General features: G+C 51.0%; 1 protein-coding gene across 1 annotated transcript; it reads right to left on the bottom strand.

Moving 5' to 3' along the window:
* Positions 1–907: 907 nt before the first annotated feature.
* On the bottom strand, positions 908–18,149 carry Pttg1ip (PTTG1 interacting protein). The gene is made up of 6 exons (XM_048451386.3): positions 17,949–18,149; positions 13,125–13,177; positions 10,267–10,375; positions 6,819–6,993; positions 5,840–5,886; positions 908–2,545 (listed from the first exon to the last, which is right to left on the bottom strand). Exons 1-6 carry the CDS (start codon positions 18,055–18,057, stop codon positions 2,508–2,510), a joined length of 531 nt encoding a protein of 176 aa, XP_048307343.3. The 5' UTR covers positions 18,058–18,149; the 3' UTR covers positions 908–2,507.
* Positions 18,150–20,023: the final 1,874 nt, after the last annotated feature.

Here is a 20,023-nt window from a genome sequence, read left to right as displayed (position 1 = left end):
GCCATTCTGCTAGGGCCCAAGGCCACAGGACAGGTCAGGGAACCAAGTCTCTGAAATGCAAAACAAGGCCCCAAGCACACTGGCCTGGATGGCAGCATCAAAGGATTTGTATACCTCCAGGCTGTAGGACTGCTGGCACTGTGGCGGCTCCTTACAAACAAGACTGGGTGAGTGGGCTCCTGCCTGCTCAGCGATGTGACCCGTCCTCACTTGTGTCATGCAGCCTGGGCAGAGTGCTGTCAGCAGGTCGACACTCCGGAGCTTCCATGGGTGCATCTGTCCCAGGGCTTGTTTCCCAGGAAACAGGTCTGTACAGGCACACGCCTCAAGAGGGCAGACTTACTGCAGCGTGAGCCCTGAGCAGACAGACTGCTGTCAGCCTCCTTTCTGCTGCAGCTTTCAGGAGAATCATTACTTCTGGTTCCTGGACTTTCAGGCCGGTGTCCCGTACTCCGGTGTTAACCTGAAAGCCTGGGAGCCAGTTGAGCCCCGAGTGTCTCTTTCTCCTCTACTACAAAGAACAGGTTCAAGCAGCCAGTGTGAACTCGGGGACTGAGGACCCAGACTCAGTGACACCCAACCAGCAGCCTCTCCACTTCAGACACCAGGGCTGAAGGAGCCAGGCGCTACCCGCCAGGGGAGGGTGCCCGGTGACAGCCATGCAGAGCAACTTCTGACGTCTTTGTACCAAGACAAAAGCAGAATGCTGAACATGTCGGGGTGGGACTGGACAGGGTGGGTGACAATGAGGACCTTTCTACAATGAGGGCAGGAGTATTGACCACTCCAGGACTGGCCTACTCAGCCCCTGTGGGGCATGGTACCCAGCTCACAGGGCAAGTCCATTTAACTCAACTGGAAAGCTCACACCCCAGCTCACCCTTGAGACAAAGCAGAGAGAAAGAAATCAGTCTTAGTCAACCATTTATTGAAAAGTGGTTAAAAAGTAAGGCACTGGGTGTGGTGGTCTCAGGTGCGGGGCTGTGGCTGCTCTTCGTGCTGCTCAGAGGCGGGCACAGGGCAGTCCGGCGGGCACCTGCTGCATGTCTACACTGGAGAATTAAATACTCTGCATTTAGCAGCTGGTGACTCTATCATCAGCTCAGCAACCTAACAGGCATGACTTATACATGCTACATACTATACAACGCTCATCAAGGCCTGCGAGGAGGGCTCCTTTATCAGCTGACAGTAGAAAGGCAAATCTCAATGGCTGCTGTAATATTTAAATGTTTGATGATGCGTCGAATTACATCAGATGCCTAACAAGGCAGAAAGAGAGCGCTAAAGGTCATTCCCTTAGTTTCTGAAAATTGGATGGGAGAGGTGTCACCCTGGGCAGAGTGACAGAGTTGAAAAGGTTACTGAACTGCTGGGTGAGGTGTCTAGGAATGAAGGAGCCTGCAGTAAGGTCACCTCATCTGCTGGTGGCTGCTTTCCTAGGGGGAGTATCTTTCCTTCTTACCCTGCCATCAAGCTTGTGACACAACTGGATTTCAGAGAAATGTGCACTGTGGAGAGCATTATGGGGACTCTTGTGTCCCCTGACAAGCTTCACGATGATGTGTCAGATACAGTGAGCCAAGACACGGCTGGAAGCAGGATGTGAAGTGAGGTGGGTGTGTATGTCCGCTCAGGCAGTTTTTCTGGTAGGCAGTACAGGCTGGGGTCCTACATACTCAGCTTCCACAATGGGCTGACCGGTGGACAAGCTGTTCAACCTCCATGATATACACAGGGCCAACCGGGCAGCCTGTCAGGTAGGGGGAAAATGTCCAACATCTGCACAAAAGCCCTTCTGAGGACATGTGACTCCACACATCACCACAGAGGAGAAGCCTGAGGCAGGCGACTCAGCATGCACAGGAAGATCAAACTGAACTCACAACTCAGATTTCCCATGGGGGAAAAGGTTCTCCATCTATTAGAGACAGCTGAAAAATGCCATCCAAGAAGAGGCCTGGACTTTTCATGAAAGGTTTTGGTAAGACTGTTTCCTGAGGGACTAGAGACCTTATATGTTCCTGTGTTACTGGAGACATTGTCTTCCAAAAGTCACCCAAACTAAAGCAATGACATGTCACAGAAATGGACTTACAGTCACAACATAGCCTTGGGAAAGCAAGGATGGTGGGTCAATTCTTGCCCCAACAAAGTAAATATGACTTCATTTGTTGCAATGCGAATCTTATAGCAAGGCCACTCGGCAGCCAGTCAGCAGCTCAGGCTTTGTAAAAGTGTGGGGCCTGAGTACATTTCCTCCCCCAAAAAGGGACGTCATCAAGACTAAGTCTTGGGTGATTACATACAGAGATAGAGGGAACAAGAGCAGGACTGTCCTCTCAAGGCCACTCTGGTGCCTGTGCTGAGGCTGGAAGGAAGAGCCAGGTCATATGACTCAGGTCATGGGTGGCTGTAGTGGTAAGGTCTCCGCAGGCTATGCTGAGGATGGCACTCCCAGAAAACTCTGGAACCGCAAGGTCTGCCGCAAGTGTGTGCCAGCTGCTCTAGAACTTCTCATATGGGTTCTGCTCTTTAAACAGACCTGAAGGAGAAACACAAAAACGTGACTTACAACCTCACCTACTCCACCACAGACAAAACTCACAAAAACGATGTGTTTCCGCGATCCTAGTACTGGGGAAGCTACTGCAGGAGGACTGCCATGAGTTTGAGGCCAGCCTGGGTTACAGAACAAGAAACTAAAAGACAAAAACAAACCAAAAGGCTGGGCTTGTACACCTTTAATCCCAGCACTCAGGAGGCAAAGACCAGTGAGTTAGAGGCCAACCTGTTCTATCAGTAGAGTTCCAGGCTGCAGAGTTACATAGCAGAACCTGGTCTCAAAAACTCAAACCAAATAAAGAAAAAGACAAAAGGAAACAAACTGCGAGCCCCACTCCTGCAAAACAACCAGCAGGAAGAGCAGTGACCTCAGCTAAGTTTACCTCAAAACTTAACTTCAGTGCTAAGCAGGCTCCCACACTATCCTTGACCATCACTGAAGCTGAGCCACACGTGACTTTAAAACTTAAGTAAAATCCGTCAGGAACAGAAATCCTAACAGCTCCTGAGAAACAACAATCCACAGCTGAGGTCAGAGGAAGTCAGGGAAGTTCCTGCATGTCTGTCTGTCTGTCTGTCTGTCTGTCTTCCTTCCTTCCTTCCTCCCTCCCTCCCTCCCTCTCTCCTTCCTTTTTGGTTTTTCGAGACAGGGTTTCTCTGTAGCTTTGGAGCTTGTTCTGGAACTAGCTCTTGTAGACCAGATTGGCCTCGAACTCACAGAGATCCTCCTGCCTCTGCCTCCTGAGTGCTGGGATTAAAGGCGTGCACCACCACTGCCCAGCTCTGCATGTGTTTCTTACCACAGCTTGTGCTTGGAGAACTAAGACTATAAAAAGAACACACACCATCAAGCTGACATCAAGACTTAAAGTAGGCCTAAGACAAAACATGAATTTAAGCATCAATCTGTAGTACCCACCACTCTTTTTATTTCTACCCCCTCACTTATTTTCATCCGTCTCTACCACTCTGCAGTCTCTCAGTCTTTGCCCTTACTGTCCAGCCCCCACACCGTACTTGTATGACAAGACTGTCCCGAGCCAGTGCAGTAATCTACCTACTAGCTCTTTGTTAGTTAGGATAGAGACACTAGTATCTCTATGTTCCATACTCACCCAGAACCCATGGACACAAAGATGAAGCAAGACCAAGACAGCAGGACAGAAATCAACAGAAAGGAGACAAGGGCTAGCCAGGGTCAAGTGACATCTTTTGATATCAGAGAAGCCCAAATCCAAGCCTAGGCCACAGCATGCAGAGCCTGAAGCAGGAGCAATGAGGAAGAAGGCCCCACCAGCTACAGTACTTCCTCAGTTCCCAGTGCATAGCGTGACCAGGTCCTGACAGCAGCGGCAATGGGACTGTTACAGCCCCCAGAAGGGGACCAAAGACTTGCATATTTAATATCTGAACAACTCAAACCCAGAGAGGCCGTGCTGTACTGGGGCAAGTGGATTCTGCTATACCATCTCCCCAAATAACAGAAACTCCCTGGTATCATGACTTAGACATTAAGTCATCTTTTAGTCAATGAAGCAGATGTTCAGATGTGAGCTCTGTGATAGATCATAACTTCCAAGTTAATCAAAGGGTTCATCCATTCATGGATTCTTTTCTGTTTGTTGTTTGTTTTGAGACAGGGTCTCAGTACATAGCCTTGGCTGGTCAGGAACTTACTGTGTAAACCAGGCTAGTCTCTAAGTCTTAAGTGATCTACTTGTTTCTGCTTTGAGTGCTGGCATTGAAGGCATGTGCTACCATGCCTGGCTTCCACTCATAGATTCTTAAACTGACTGCAGTCTCGGGAGACAGGACCTAGCTGGAGCACATAGGTCCTTAAAGGGTTCTCTTTGTTCAGGCTGCTGTCTCCTCAAACTGTCATGGCTGTCATAGGTGAGCAGCTTTCCTCTGCCAAGCTCTGCCCCACCACAGGCCCACGGCAGTGGACCCCTGAACAGAAACGTAGGACACTGTGAGCCAAAACACAGCCTTCCTCCCTATAGATGTTTAACTCCGGCATTTTGCCTCAGCTAACACACACTGTGGTATAATCATGTTCCCAGTGGGTAAGATCCTAAAGCATCACAAATATGCTATCTCCTTTATATAAACAATGACCCCAAAATTGTATTTCTTAGAAGTTGGTGAGATGGGTTGAGTAGATAAAACCCCTGCCACCAAGCCTGAAGACCACAGGACCCATACGGCAGGAGAGAACCAGTTCCAGAAGTGGTCCCCTGGCCTTCTTATGTGCATGATTGCACGTTTGTACACTTGCATGCACACACATATGTAAATGAATGAAATAACTTTAATGCCTATTTTTGGGAAAGAATTTCTAATTTTCTCCATTGGATTTCTCCTGTTAAGATAGTGATTCAAGCTGGGTGGTAGTGACACACGCTTTAATCCCAGCACTCAGGAGGCAGAGGCAGGCAGATCTCTTCGTGTTCGAGGCCAGCCTGGTCTACAGAGGGAGTTCCAGGACAGCCAGGGCTACACAGAGAAATCCTGCAGTTCAAGGTCAGAAAAGTGGGTTCACAGTTGGTGCCTTCACACAGCCCAATGGTCCCACATCTAAGTGGGTGAGGGGTCAGCTTCCAGAGCACCCAACCTCCGCGGCCAAGAAGTCTAGGCAGAAAGCTCTAGTACCGTTTCTGAGCTTTAAAACCAGCTGAGAACCAGCTGGGAACAGCAACCAACCAGGACCAGTGACAGACTAGTGTGTGACGCTGGAGACAGGGACTACCCTTCGTGCTGAGTTTCTGACTCACTTTAAGTGAACCACACAGGCTCAGGCTTACACTTGGTTCCTGGTCACTCCCAGAGTCTCTCCAAATAAGATGACACAGTCAGAAAGCAGCAAGGGAGGAATGGCATGCCTCAGTCTCAGCCAGTTCTGATAAAGGCCAGTCTGGTGGTCTGACCCCATCAGAAGACAAGGAGAAGAGACACGCACAGGGAAAGGGCCGCAGAGACAGCCCAGAAACTCACAGAGCCAAGGCTAGTTACACAGGCAGACCCCATTTTAAGGCAAATGGACAAACAGATACAAACACCTGTCCTAAAGTTTTTATTCCCCATGAGTGCCAAAGAAAAAGTGTGGCTGCGATAAAAAACTTTCAGAGCCTTCCTCCTTTCGGGCACTCAGTACAATCAGTCTTTAGTGGCACCCTGGGAACTGCACAGCTGCTGTCTTCAGCGAAGGAGTTCTCTGGAAAAATGGCAGCTGCCCAGATCCCAACCAGTCAAGAGAGACAATTCTCATTCTTACCGTATTTCTTCCTGATTTCATCGTGTCTTGACTTCATCTCTGCTCTCCTAAAAAATACAGAAAAACCGAGTAGCATCAAATTATGACAGACAAGCAAGGTCACTGCAAACTCCCAAGCTTTTGCTTCCTCTAGCAGAGGCTGGAGCTCCTGCAGCACTTTCTACAAGCTCCTCCAAAACAAAGTGGAGATGAATGCGGCCACCAGGCCACACCTACCACTTGACCAGCAAGCAGGGTGACTGCAAAGCCAGTCTTCCGAGGCTGCTCTAATGGCCCTTCCATTCTCTCCCATAAACTAATTCTAACTGGACATGGTGGTAACCACTTGTTATCCCAGCACCCACAAGACTGAGACAGGAGGATGCAGAGTTCAAGACCAGGCTGGGCTATGAAGTGAGACACTCCCAAAAAAGAAACCAAAAACTGAATTTAAATGTCTAATACTGTGATCTTTTAAAGTTCTCATAAAGAAAATGCGTTACCAGGAAAAAGCAACTGTTAACATTTGCTTAGAGGTACCCGATTCAGAGCTGAGAGTATGATCATCACTGCCTCCAAGGGCTGCACGAGGCTCCAGCACATATTGGGAGAATTCAGAGCTCCGGGAACTAATGGGCACAAGCCAGTGTCTATATGAGCAGTCAGGTTACTTCATCACTAGGGGCTGGGGCTGGGGCTGGGGCTGGGGCTGGGGCTGGGGCTGGGGCAGGAATGGTAATACTCAAGACTGGCACAGGCTCTGCCAGTCTCCCTATCAGTATAAGAGGAAGGCCAGGCAGCCTGCAATCAGAGACAGAGCCTTCAATCCCACAAGACTCCTACCAGCTTCCCTTTTAACTACAGCCCAGAAAATGTTAGACAACAAACACATGCTACCTCTCTAGCAATGGAGAAAGCATAGGACTCATAACTGTTGCTTCCCATGGCCTCCTTGCTGCAAATTCAGAGGCAAGCTCCCGAGCAACAAGCCCAGTCTCACCTCTCCTCCTGCCGTACTCTCCTCTCCTCCTGCTCTCTCATGGCCCGCTCATCGCTCTTGTCTGGCTTCCGGCTCCTCTTCCGGCTGCGGCAGCAGCAGCAGCAGCACACAGTAATACCCAGGAGCACAGAGCCCCCAAGCACTGACATGGTGATGATCAAGGCCTCGAAGTTCACTGGAAGTCCAGGCAGAGAGTTGAAACCTCAGCACATACACTCTGCTTCCACCCCCAAGGATACCACTTCTTATTACAGGAGCAGTCCTAAACACGTGGGCACGTGGCTCCTGTCAGCCAGTGTCTACAACTTAACACTTCTAGATTAACCACAACAAACTGAGACAAGACAATCCTTTTCCCTACTTAAGACGAAAAGAAGGAAAAATGTCACCTGTCTGTTCCCAAGACCTCCTGACTCCTCAGAGTCACCTACAGAAGGGGAAGTGCCCAGACTACCAACATGTGCATCCAAGCATCACAGGTGCCCTGGTAGGAAAATGGCTCATCAGTGCCACTCACTGATGTGACGAGCTGGTACAGCCAGCCTTCAGGAACCGATACAAACTGAAAATAAAGGTTATGGTTCTTCTGAATTTCTCTTCAAGATCTTTAAATGGAAACCAGTCAAAGAAATTGGGTTGGGTGTGCTACTGCTTGCCTTTAATCCCAGCACTCAAGGCAGAGGCAGGCAGATCACTGAGTTCGAGGCCAGGCTGGTCTACAGAGGGAGTTCCAGGACAGCCAGGGCTACACAGAGAAACTGTGTCTCAAAAGACCGAAAAAATAAGAAACAGTCAAGGCTTTTCTGCTAGTCCACTCAAAGAAGAGCCAGTTCAGGAGCCCTGCACTGCACCTGCCAACATGTCCCAGTCACCCGGCTCAACTCTGCAACAAGGCACTTCACAAGCAAAGTCCCTAGCCGCAGGGCTGCTGGCAGCCTGAGATGTGTTACACACACAGCTGGGGGCAGGAGGAGGGAGGCCGAGAGCCAGCTCCAGGGCTCCCTCAGCACAGGGGCTGTGCTCATCCGCCAGGCTCCACTTCAGCTTCTAAGCATGTTAAAATCAGAAATGGGTGCGCCAAGTGCTCAGGTGCCTTTGACTCTCAACCCTGTGTTCTGTCTGCCCGTGCATAGCCTCTAAGTGCAGAAGGGCAAAAGGGAGCAACTTGTGTGGTTAGAAAGGAGACTTCGTCGGCGTGAGCAGGTGGAACAGTTTTTGACTATAGAATTCTGTAAAAGTCAAGCTAAAAATGAGAACATTAAGACAGCTAGATCTAACTAAGTCCAATCTACTCCCACAGCTCTGACAAGCAACTCAAGTCAGTTACAGATGAAACAGAAATCCTGTCATGATGGGAAAGTCGTCTGTGAGCACCTCTGCTAACCCCACAGGGAAACTCAGCAGCTTCTACTCATGTGCAAACATGGCCTGGCGGGAATGAGTGACATCTTGTTCAATACAAAAGACCAACATGTAAAGACTTCATTTTTCCGCAAATGCACAGAACACTTCAAGTCACTATGATTAAAACCCTGAATAAAGATGATACAATTCTCCTATAGGAGGAAAGCAATGATTCTAAAGGTATTTGTAAGAACTGGCTGTTCACGGTGCAAGCCTACAATCATGACAAGCCACTTGGACCTATGGTGACACAGAGGCTAAGTGGCCCAAACTCACATGCTACTCAGCTCAGGGGATTATGGACCCTGTCCCACAACCCCCTATCACAAGACCAGGCACAACTGCTCATATTCGCACGTAGCAGGCGTCAGTCCCTCAGAGTAAGCCATGGTGTGCCCGCTGGCTCAGAGACAGACCTGCTTGCTCTCCTGCCAGTACATGGCTGCCTCCCACAGGCGCCAGCCTACGCTGTTGGCAGCATGCGGTGATGACACATGCTGGCGAGCTACCGGCAACTTCATCTGTCCTGTGCGGGGAGTGCCACTTAGCCGCCCGTCACCTGGGAGGGGCCTGCACTGCACGAGACAGCTATCAGGAACACCCACCACCTGACACAGCTCCACACCTTCCGCATCAGTCAGAGCAAACGCTCACAGTTCTCCACACACCACCCCATGAGTCAAAGGTCAAACAGGCAAACACCCACTGTGCGAAAAGGACCTGAAGCAGGCAGAGGCCCCTAATGCTTGGAGGGATGCGAATACATGAGGTCACATTGCTGTAATAAGGGCAAACAGTTCAGGCTGGGAAGTCTCATCGGGGAGACGGAGAAAGCGGCACGAAGCAGGACTTCCTTCTGCGAAGGCCACCCCAGAACCTGGGGAGGGGACCACTTCCAGAAGCTCTAGAATTGAACCCCTTGTTCCTCTGAGAACCCACAGACCAGAAGGTACTCTGGAATTCACACACTGATGGGAGATGCCTGTGTGGCAATGGGTGCTCCAGAGCCAACACTCCCGGTCCAGGAAGGAGCACTACCAGGAGGCAGTGGTGGGCAGTGCTGAGACCTCAGAGGCTTTACTGTGCCAGGACAGACGGGATGGTGCTTGGACAACAGAGACAGCACAGACACGGCTGTCAGCACTTGTTTTCTGAAGTCTCTGGGCTTTTACAGCAGCCAAGTTGTTTTGTGTAGAAGTTGACAGGATTCTGAGCCTGTAGTCTTTTTTTGTTGTTTTCTTTTTCAATACAAGGTTTCTCTGTTTAACAGCCCTGGCTGTCTGGGAACTCACTTTGTAGGCCAGGCTTGGCCTCAAATTCATGAGATCTGCCTGCCTCAGCCTCCCTGCCTGCCTCTGCCTCCCGAGTGCTGGGAGTAAAGGTGTGTACCTCCACTACCTGGTTTTTCGTTTTGTTTTGTTTTTCCTAAAGTTTGTTTGTTTTAAAGATAACTGAACAAGATGTAAGGGGCAGAGGATCCATGATGCAAACATACGAAGAACCATCAACAACCCCCTTATCCCAGTGCTCGGAGAAACACCAGCTCCTTCACTATGTGAGAGAGGTCTGTTCAGTCCCAAACCTAACCACCACCAAAGTTAAACAGTTCACTACAGGAAAATGAGTTCCAGGCAGCAAAGTACAGCACAAATGTACTTAAAGGGCAAGCAGAACCACACAGGGCTAATGTCCTTCAAGGAAGAAAATGACCAACACAGACACAAACACACAGACAGTGTCTGGGCTAACAGGGTCCTTGGTTGGGGATTACTGGCTCACGGGGACCCACACAGGCTCCCAGGTGCCATATCATACTCAGGAACATAAAAACAGGCTTTACACGTACCCTCTCTCCACCTCCCACAATGTCGGTTGTGCAGTGCTGTGGCTAATGACTGATTCTATGGGAACCACCACAGGTCCCCTTGCTTCTTCCCATGGAAGTCACAGGACATAACTTCCTAGTAACTTGTGCTGATTGAGCAAAAGTCCCAGAATCACCAAAACCCACTGATTTTGCAAGAAGTAAATGAAAACAACTTACCCCAGCACACGCCCCAGCGAGCAGAACTCAGTTTACAGAGAGAAGCAGGGGGCAAGATTTTTCTCACCGGGTAGTCCAAGCAGGCCTTGTTCTCGTTGCACCACAGACACTGAAAGAAACCAGCATCAGAAGACCCTTCATCCCAGGGCAAGACCACCTCCCTGCCTCCAGTGCTACCCATGCCACCATTTCTAGCATGGATGGATCTAAAGCATGCATCATCCAAAAAAATACTCCCACTCATCCGTGTTGCCCTTTGGTCACTGTCCAACACAGTGGCTGGTATCCTCGTCCACTGTACAGAGCCACACAGTCCTGAAAGCTGCCAGGCCACCAGTCACCCAGGTCCCCACTGTTCCAACAACAACACTGCTGCTTCCTCCCACAGCATGCCTCCTCACGCGGCACAGTGCACTTCCCACCACGTGCCGGAGGGCAGATAACTGTAGCCTTCACTGTGCACCCAGAGACACAGGCAGGGAAAGCTGAGCATCCAGTAGGTAGGTGCTCCTTCGGGATTTGCTGAACAGATGACACGACACAGGGGAGCCACTACCGTAGGAGGTCCTGGACCTCCATCTTTACACTGCACTAAGTGTCCGCTTCTGAGGATGATGCAACCAAGGATGAGAGCAGGGAGAACCTCCAGGGGCTCCTGTCTAAGGCCCTTGAACATCGGGGTGGGAACGGAAGTGAGACAGTCCTGCCTCACCAGCTCATGTCAGAACTCAGTGCAGGACCCACAACACCCACCACACAGTACTAGACAGGGCTAAGGACAGTTGGCGAACAGCACAGATGACCTAGGAAGGTGTCCTTAGAGAGACCAGACACATCACAGGGAAAAGGAATTCCGCTGTCAAGAGCACTGGCCCTGCCGGAGCCAAGAGGACATCTTCCTGATCACACATCTTCAGAGTAAGCATGTCACTGGATCTTCAGCAAGATTAAGGACCAAGTTTGAGTCTCAGTTTGGAGTAACATCTACTAACATCAAAGCATATGCTGGGCTACTGTACAATGCCCACTGGGCATTCAGTGTCCTGGCACTGCATGGCAAACAGCAGCAGAATCCTGCAGATCCTGCTAAGGAAAACATCTCCCATCCCAGTGGTGGTTCTGTCCCGCATTATTTCTGGTTACTCTTCCACTTTAAAAAGGGCTCAAGTCATAAGGTCTGATCTTCCAAGCTCCAATGAGAACACAGCACTTGCAAGGCATGTTGTTCTACTCTTAACTAAATAAGAGGCCCACCAACAACTTAACAGCATCAAGAAATGGCACAGCCTCTCTCTAACCCACTGGTCCTCTGAAGGCCTACAGGGGCCTATCCCTTCCCAGAACCCTGTCTCCAGGCAGGCCCTTGGGCCTGGGCTAGCCTTCTCCACCTTGTCTGGGTTCAGGCTCTACCCGACTAGAGCAACTCACTGTGACCTGGGCAGGTCCCTCTCTGGACTCTGTCCTCGCCATACACAACTCAGGGTAATGAGGTTATAAGGCTAGTACAACAATAAGCTATCTTTTATGGCTGAAATAGTCTCCTAAAGGAAAAACCAGATCCTAAAAAGAGTCAAGAACCACTAGCACCTGGGCGAGTAGGTTCAGCAGTACCAATGTCAGTCCTGAAGCAGGAGCAGCTGCGTATTTTTGTCAGCAGATCCTACTGCCCACTGGAGTCTCACAAAGTAACAAGACTCATCTCAGATCTGCACTACTATCACTTTAAAAAGCTGCTGCTCTTCATTTTTTCAGAACACTTTTATTGGTTATTTGGGTACTGCTGCTTTAAGGTGCTCCCACTGTCCTATGGAGAAAGCCAAGAAGAAACACCACTCTGACCTGGGTTGTCCTTAATCCACCGTCAGGGAGGAACACTCAACTGCGCAGCCCTAGGATGCCATGAAGGCCCCCTGGAGTCCCCAGGGGGAAGCCTCTGAGGGCTGTTTTCTAATCAACTGCTGTTCCACTTCTGTTCCTCCCTGAGAGTTCCCAAGGCGAGCTACACAGCACTGGGCTAAACGTGCCTAAGCCGACTCCTCACCCTCAGGGAGCAGCACAGAGGAGCCTTCCAGACTGGCCAAAGAGCTGACCGTCACGCTAGGGAAGCTGAGCCCCCTCAAAAGATATCTAGAGATCTCCGCTGTGAAGCCATTTCCCCATTGCTGGTCTGCCTATCCCAGAAGCGCAGATGAATGCCTGTCCCACCAAAACCCAGGATAAGCCACAAGCAGGCACCCTCATGAGTGACTCCTAGGCCACTTCACAGGGTAGAAGATTAGGGGACTCTGCTCCAGAATAGCAGCTACCTTCTAACTGGAGGGCACATGGGAATTAAAGAACGGGACAAAGAGCAAACATGCTGGCTCAGTCTTCCCGGGGACCACACGGCCTGGAGCTCTCTCATGGACTAAAAATGACCCTATAGCACTATACACATGAAGGAAGAAGAATGTGGGCTCCTGAGTGTGCATTCAAGCCCTGTGCTTGCTTGTCAAGTGCCTGTCATTGTATAAGTTGTTACCTCAGCCCCCAACAGGTCATTAAGGTTGGGCAACCCTCTAGAGAAGACCTAGTCAGAGGCAAGAAGTCCCAGTCATCAAACGCCAACATATTAGATGTTCTTGTCCAGCTGTCCCAAGCAGCTCCAGGAAGGGTGTATCCTCCACACTGCCTACCCAAGTCATGGATACTGGCTGTGCTGGATGGAGCCTGCACCATTCATGAGAAGGCTTTGGATGCCTGAGAGAAGCTGGAATAGGACTTAACCACCACCGTGTACAGAACCTAACAATTCTCAAATGACAGCATGCTTCCAACACACATGGACTCGAGGGCATGGGTCTGACCGCACTACTTACCGAGACATTCCTGAGGCACTCTTCACAGGATTTGTTTGTGTACACAGAACAACCTGCCAGGAGAGACAAAGGTATCAATCACTGAAGGGCAGAGAAGACACTGGTGCTCTGAACCTCTGCCAGGAATGATCAAGACTCTGCTGGTACCGGCCTGCTTCATGGCACCCAACTTACTCCTGTGCAAGCCAGTCACCACAAGAGCCACTCCACAGCTCTCCCTGCAAAGACTCTTCTAGGAAGGAAGATTCCAAACACAAGCAGCCCTGTGTTACAGCTCTCCCCCATAGAAGAGCTATAAAACTATGCAACCATTGACATGCTGAGACCTTCTGCCATCAGCATGCTTGTGAGCAGGCAGCCATGGTTGGAAGGGAACACGCCTGGAGGCAGAGTCAAGCTCACAAACTTACCTCTAGATTTCAGGATCCTGGGGCATGCTTCCCCAGACAGGACCACACTCCCCAAACCCAAGAAGCCGGGTGGTATCAGCCTGCTCTAGGCATGCAGAGCACCTGGGGCACACAGTCAGCACCCACAGCACTGTTTGCAGGAAAGGGCCAAAGTCTATATAGCTATCAGCCCTGGAGCTCAAGCAAATCAAAGGTACAGAAGTAGTGTATCAAACAAGTATCTCTCATGCTCTCCAACCTGGCCACTACTTCTTCCCATCATCCTTAAGATGAGCACACTTTAGAAGGAGCACTGCACTGGAATCACTGGTTGCCAGGGAAATGCAAATTAAAACTGCAAGGAAAAGAATGCGTAAGAAAGGCTGAGTTTAGGGAGAGGACCAGGAACACAGCAACAAAAATGCACATTTGGAGTTGCCTAGCCATTCTTAGAAATGGCCACTCCCACGGCTAGCAAGCGCATTCGAGGTATCTTATTCAGGACATCAGAAGACACACCCGAAGACAGCCCTGTGCAGGCCTGCTCACCGCAACTCTATCCACAGTGACCGACTGGAAACAGCCAGATGTTCACTCCTAGAAGGATGGACAGACGGACTGGAGTCTATACACAGTGGAGCAACTTCAAGCCATAAAGAAAAGTGAAATAAATGAAACTGAGCAACAGCACGTAGGATGGAAGAAGCCCCATTCCAAAGATCACCTCCCAAAGCCAAGCACTTCTACGCGAGAACCCGCCCACTGGGGTGAGAACAGGCGCTTCTGGGGGCTGTTTGCTAGGAGAGTCTGCATTCACGGTAGCCGGCTACATGAGGAGACTTATCCAGGGGTATGTTTAAGCTTTCTAATTTCACAGGAGAAAATTTTCTCAAAGGGAAAAACTGGTGTGGAGCAGACCTGTAAGCCCGTTGAGGCCTGGGGTTCCAGAGGTCCAGGTTAGTGTGGGTTACACAGAGATCCTGCCTCCAAAAGACAGAAGGAAACCAAGACAATACTTGTGCTCTGGTGGTCTGCCACCAACCTGGAGCTACACTCAGAAAAGGCTGCACCTAAGCGGGTAATGGCACAGGACTATCAGCAAAACACGGTGATAAAATTAAGTGGCGCACGCCTTTTATCCCAGCACACAAAAGGCAGAGGTAGGCAGAACTCTGTGAGTTTGAAGCCAACCTGGTCTACAAGAGCTAGTTCCAGGACAGGCTCCAAAGCTACAGAGAATCCCTGTCTCGAGAAACACACACACACACACACACACACACACAAACCCTAAGTGGTGGGAACACAAGCAGCCACTGTAGGGTAGCTCCTGGGCTCCCCCGTCTCGGGACAAACCCGAGAGACAGTTGGGCGCTACTATTCACTCGATCCTAGCTCTGATCGTAGACTTTGTAGATCCTGACTAGAAAGACAAGAAGCGGGGCACAGTGGCACACACCTTTATTCTCAGCACTCAGGAGGCAGAGGCAGGGGGATCTCTGGAGTTCGAGGCCAGCAAGTTCCAGGGCAGCCAGAGTTACACAGTTGAGACTATGACTTGAAGGAAAAAAGAAAAAGGAAAAAGAGAGGGCAGCACCAAACTTGGGTGCTCCATGAACGGGCTTTCTGAAGACAAAGCTGAACCGAGGAGCTTAGAGGAAATGGAGGAGCTCAAAATGTAAAGCTGGAACTTAAGATGACTCTAGGTTCAGAGGTCAAGCAGAAAAGGAAGGACCTCCTTGGACAAACTGATAAAGCTGTGGGTGGATTGTGCAGTAAACCAAGTGTCTGAGTCCCATTTTAACACCGCAGCTTTGGCAACTATGCTCTAGCTGAGCAGAGAATAGCCTCATTCTTAGGAGGAACTGCTTCTGAAGAATTTAGGGGCACAAGCCACCTCAACCACTTACTCCCATGATTTGGTCAAATTAGTAACAAGCTGTAAGATTATAATTTGCAAGAAATGTTTAATTACTAGATATTTTATGATAAGAAAGACACTCACGAACACAGAGAGGGAGGGTGTGGTCAGCAAACATGCAGTCACTCAGGAGAGCTGTACCATCCATGAGCTCACTGTACCGCCCCCTCAGCTCTCCCACACACACCCCCCACTGAGATCTTTCTCATTCTGGTGACAGCTGAGGGTGTGTCAAACACAACCACTCTTCAGCTCTTTTTCAAAGTCACCCACGAGAAAGGCTGGCCTGGCTTCCTATCAGCTGACACGGCCGGCGGCCCAGTAATGCCGAGGTCTGGATCTCTGTGACGGGATATTCTGGTAACCACACTTTCGAGAACTGAAAGAGCTGAGCTCCAAGGAACACATCCTGAGCTCTGGCCGCCCTCTCCATTACTAACCAGGAAATCTAAATCCCCACGGGCCAGCCTTCCTCCTCCCCAGAAAGCATAAGCGGCAGGCATCCTGGCTGAAGTCGCAGACTCATGTGGTTAGGTAGGAAACACTGGCAATCTGCTGCCCCCCAGCTCACATTTCGGGCAGCGGGGTGGGGGGGGCACCCACAGTATTTCTTAGCCCATCACAGGACACAGCCAACCACATGCCGGAGATAAGAACAGTATCCTTGCAGCTCACTCAGTGCTGATTCTTGAACATCCGGACTCTGAGGCATTATGAATTAAGAGTCCAGTTTAGGTGCCATTTACTCAATTCTCAAGACTTTCGGGCTCACTCACTTTAATAATTAAATGGGAAGATAATAAATAGTGACTCATTTATTCTGAGTTTACCTGAAACCCTGACGTTTCGGGTGAGTCAACTACGGTATTCAGGACAAAAGGGCACACCCACGTGCAGAGAGAGGATGAAAACTAAGGAAGCAAACATTGTTTATCATAAACCTGTGGCCCAGAAGGGCTCATGCTGCCGTCCGTCTTCTGTGCCCCCGAGAAGAATAAAGCTTGAAGGGTTCAAGGCCCACTCTAGTGACAGGACTCAGAGAGCACCTCTACTGTCGTGTCAGGGGAGTTACACTTAAGACAAAGTAGTCCTGGCCACCTCACTGTTGGAGGAGAAAAGGAGAGGAGGAGGGGCAGGGCGCCCCAAAAGGCACGGATATAGTAGCATTCAGTACAGCTCAGGCAGGCAGGTTCCTCAGGGAGAGAGGGAGGGGAGCTGCAGATTCCTCTGTAGACTGAGTTCAGTAAGGACCAGGTGACCTGCACCAGCCACCGCTGTGCCTGAGTGTCCCTGTGGAGGGTGACAACTGCAGTCCTTTTAGGGGCTGTTTTCCCCAAGACCAAGCTGAGATAATGACTCCACACACCAATAGGGAGGGTCCAGAAGCCCTATCCAAGTGTCCTCAACTTCCTGCATTTCCCTCTAAGGATCCGTTGCAAGTCCGGATGTCCACCCAGCAACGAAGCACACAAAAATATTAAAAAGGTGAGTTTTGCCAGGCAAGGTGGCACACAACTTTCATCTCAGTCCTTGGGAGGCACTGCAGGCAAACACCTGTGAGTTCAAGGCCATCCTGGTCTACTAGGGAGGCCCTGTCTCAGACAACAACACAAAGGTGAGTTGGGGGCGCTTTGATGTATTCTATAATGTATGCAATACCCTCGTAAAGAGAGATTGTTTTCATTAAGCATCTTCCTATAGAAAGTCAAGTCGTAGAAATCTCACACCTAACACATGTCTTGTGGCAAGATATGGAGGATGTGGGTGCTCTCCTCACGAGAGCGGTCCACCACAGCAGCAGACCAGAGCCACTGAAAAGGGGGTCCTGTTCCTGCATGGGTTCTCCAGCATTCTGCCTGCTGTGAAGTCCTCACTGGGGAATTTAGCCCCAAGTTCCCCGGAATGCGGCAGTCACAGACCCTGGGCACACCTGAGAGCAGATAAGAAACTTAAACAGAGCTGCCACAACACGCAAAAGGTCACCAAGAGAAAACACACCGTGCCAGGCTAGAGCCTAAAGACACCTTGAGAGAGCCTGAACTAACACGGTCGAGAAAAATACTCTCCCTCCCTAGCTGGGCCCCATCAGCCCTCGCCATAAAGGTCAGGAAGCTGACCAAGTCAAGGCTCTCATCTCCAGGCCTTGGCACAACCTGCCAGCTGCCCGATTTCCCCCAAAAGAAACAGTGCTGGGCTAGAGTCAGGCATTGTGCAAGACTTCAGCTCCTCAAAGTGGCGGGCCCCAGCACCTGACACAGGCAGGAACACAGATGCCCGCCGAGTGGAAGCCCAACCAGCCAGCCGCTGAGCAGGTGCCGAAGCTTCGGTTCCGACTGGGCCTGTCTTTCCGTGCCTTAGGGCACGACGTAACTCCAGCGACGGCCGCCGCGCCCGCAGCTCCGAGGGAGGGCGTGAGCGCCGAGGACTCAAAGCCCGCGGGCTGGGCTCCGCCCTGGAGCCGACCCAGCGGCCATCCTCCCCGACCCCCAGGTTCCCTGGACACCCCCCGGGCCTTACTCATTGCCGAAGGTTGCTGCGCGGAGGCTGCGGGCAGAAGCAGCAGCAGCAGCGCGGCGCTGAGGAGCATCAGCCAGCGCGGCGTCAGGCCGAGAGCAGCAGACGCCATGGTGGGACAGTGGCGTCCGCGGCCAGCAGCAACTCGGGAAACTCAACTTGGAGGCTGAGCTAGGCTGTTTCCACGGCTCAGCGTCGAGGCTCCATAGGCGAGTCCGAGGGGCGGGGCTTGCGAGTGCGCAGCCGCAGGCTCCGGCTCGCTCCGCCCCTCCCCCTTACGCCCGCCTCCGGGCCCTGCTGAGGCTGCTTAGTGCGCCTGCGCGCCGATGGAAACAGCCGCGAGGGGGGTTTAACGAAGCGTCAAACCCGCGCGTGCCCAGTAGACTGCCGGGCTGGGTTGTCCTTTGCTTGCTAGAGCGCTTGTGCGGCAAGGGAGCTGTTGGCGTCGGAGGCAGGTTCTGAGGCTCTGCTGCTCTGCTCCACATAGATCCATCGGGGACAGTGAGAGACTGGAACCGCCAAGGGGCTCTGAGCGTGACCGCAAAGCGGTGTGACCTGGGTTGGTGGCCTCAAGTGCAGTCAAGCCCCTTTGACTAGGGCCGCTGGCAGCAGCGATCGTGGGTGGCGCCTGTTCTGTAAGACACCTATACCCTCGACCACCCGGCCCATCCTCAGTAGGGCCCCCTGCCAGTTCCTGGGGATTGTTTCCCAGGGCCGCGTGGGTGTTCACAGCACAGGTTTTGAGGGTTGGTTCACTTATGTATGTTCAAACAGCATCCAAGCTGTCTCGAACTTGTCATGGAAAGGCGTTTAAATTCCTGAGAGAGGGCTGAGGATGAAGCTGACTTAGATGGTAGGATTGCTTACCTAGCAACAGATGCACAAGGCCTGGAGTTCCATCCTCAGAACCTCACAAACCCGACATGATGGGTGCATGCCTGTCACGTCAGCACTTGGGAGGTAGAGTCAAGAAAATCAGAAGTTCAAGGTCCGGCGAGACCCTGGCTCAAAGGAAACAAAACCGTCCTGATTCACAGTGATTGAAGAACGTGAACTTGGAGATACAGGAGCTTTGAGTAGCACGGTATTTTCTCTGCATGAACCAGGTGTTAGGGATATTTCTTAATATTAGCTCCCTGACAACGCAAAAGTCCCCAATCAAACCAAATCAAAACAAGCCAAATTAAGAAATATCCAGGTTTAAATGGCAGATCTGAGCTCTCAGGTGGCCCCAAGGGGGAAACCAGGAAGCCGCAAGAATGCGACTCCCAGGAGGAAGAAAGGGAAACCACTTGTTCCTCTCTTTTTTTGGGGGGGGGATCACTTAAATACCCTGGGGAGGGGTCAGGACCTGGCCTGCTGGGATTTGAAGTCCAGACCAGGCCTGGGGGATGGGATAGATGCGAGGGGCAGGGGCCTACGTTCCCAACTTAACACCAGGGACCTAGGGTTAGGGCCACCAAAGATCAATGCGGTACAGCTGCTCTCAATTTTGTTGGCGTCTTAAAGACCCAGACAGTTGTAGGAGTAAGCAAAATAGGATACAAGCTTGTGTCTGCTAAGTTTTTACCTTTTTTTTTTTCAAGACAGGATTTCTCTGTGTAGCCCTAGCTTTCCTGGTGCTAGCTCTGTAGACCAGGCTGGCCTCGAACTCACAAAGATCCACTTGCCTCTGCCTCCCGAATGCTGAAAGGCGTGCACCACCACCGCCCCACTATGTCTTGGAGTTTATGTCAACTTGACACAAACTTGAGTCAGAGAAAATGCCTACCTAAGATGTAGGAGGTAAGCCTGTAGGGCATTTTCTTAGTAATTGATGGAGAGCCCAGCTCATGGGGGGAGGGGGGATCACTCCTGGGCTGGTGGTCCTGGGTTCTGTAATAAAGCAGGCTAAAAGAGCCACAAGGAACAAGCCAGTAAGCAGCATGAGTTCCTGTCCTGACGGCTTTCGATGATGTTCTATGAAACTGAGGGAAAAAACCCTTTCCTCCCCAAGTTGCTTGTGTTGATGGTATTTCATCACAGCAGCAGGACAGTAAGAACAGTTTATTAAGGGATGTTAAGGAAACAGCAGAGAA

Source organism: Myodes glareolus, chromosome 18 (assembly GCF_982192425.1).
Source record: "Myodes glareolus chromosome 18, mMyoGla1.1, whole genome shotgun sequence".
NCBI lineage: Eukaryota > Metazoa > Chordata > Mammalia > Rodentia > Cricetidae > Myodes > Myodes glareolus.
The sequence above is the reverse complement of the archived record's forward strand: the minus strand, read 5'-3'. Positions and strand labels throughout refer to the sequence as shown.

Coding starts and splice junctions, on each gene's coding strand:
- Pttg1ip (XM_048451386.3), bottom strand. CDS start 18,057: ATGGCGTCTGCTGCTCTCGGCCTGACGCCGCGCTGGCTGATGCTCCTC. Junction 6,994..10,266: donor TCGCTGGGGCGTGTGCTGGG/GTAAGTTGTTTT, acceptor CTGGACTTCCAG/TGAACTTCGAGGCCTTGATC. Junction 2,546..5,839: donor TGAAATCAGGAAGAAATACG/GTAAGAATGAGA, acceptor TTTCTCCTTCAG/GTCTGTTTAAAGAGCAGAAC.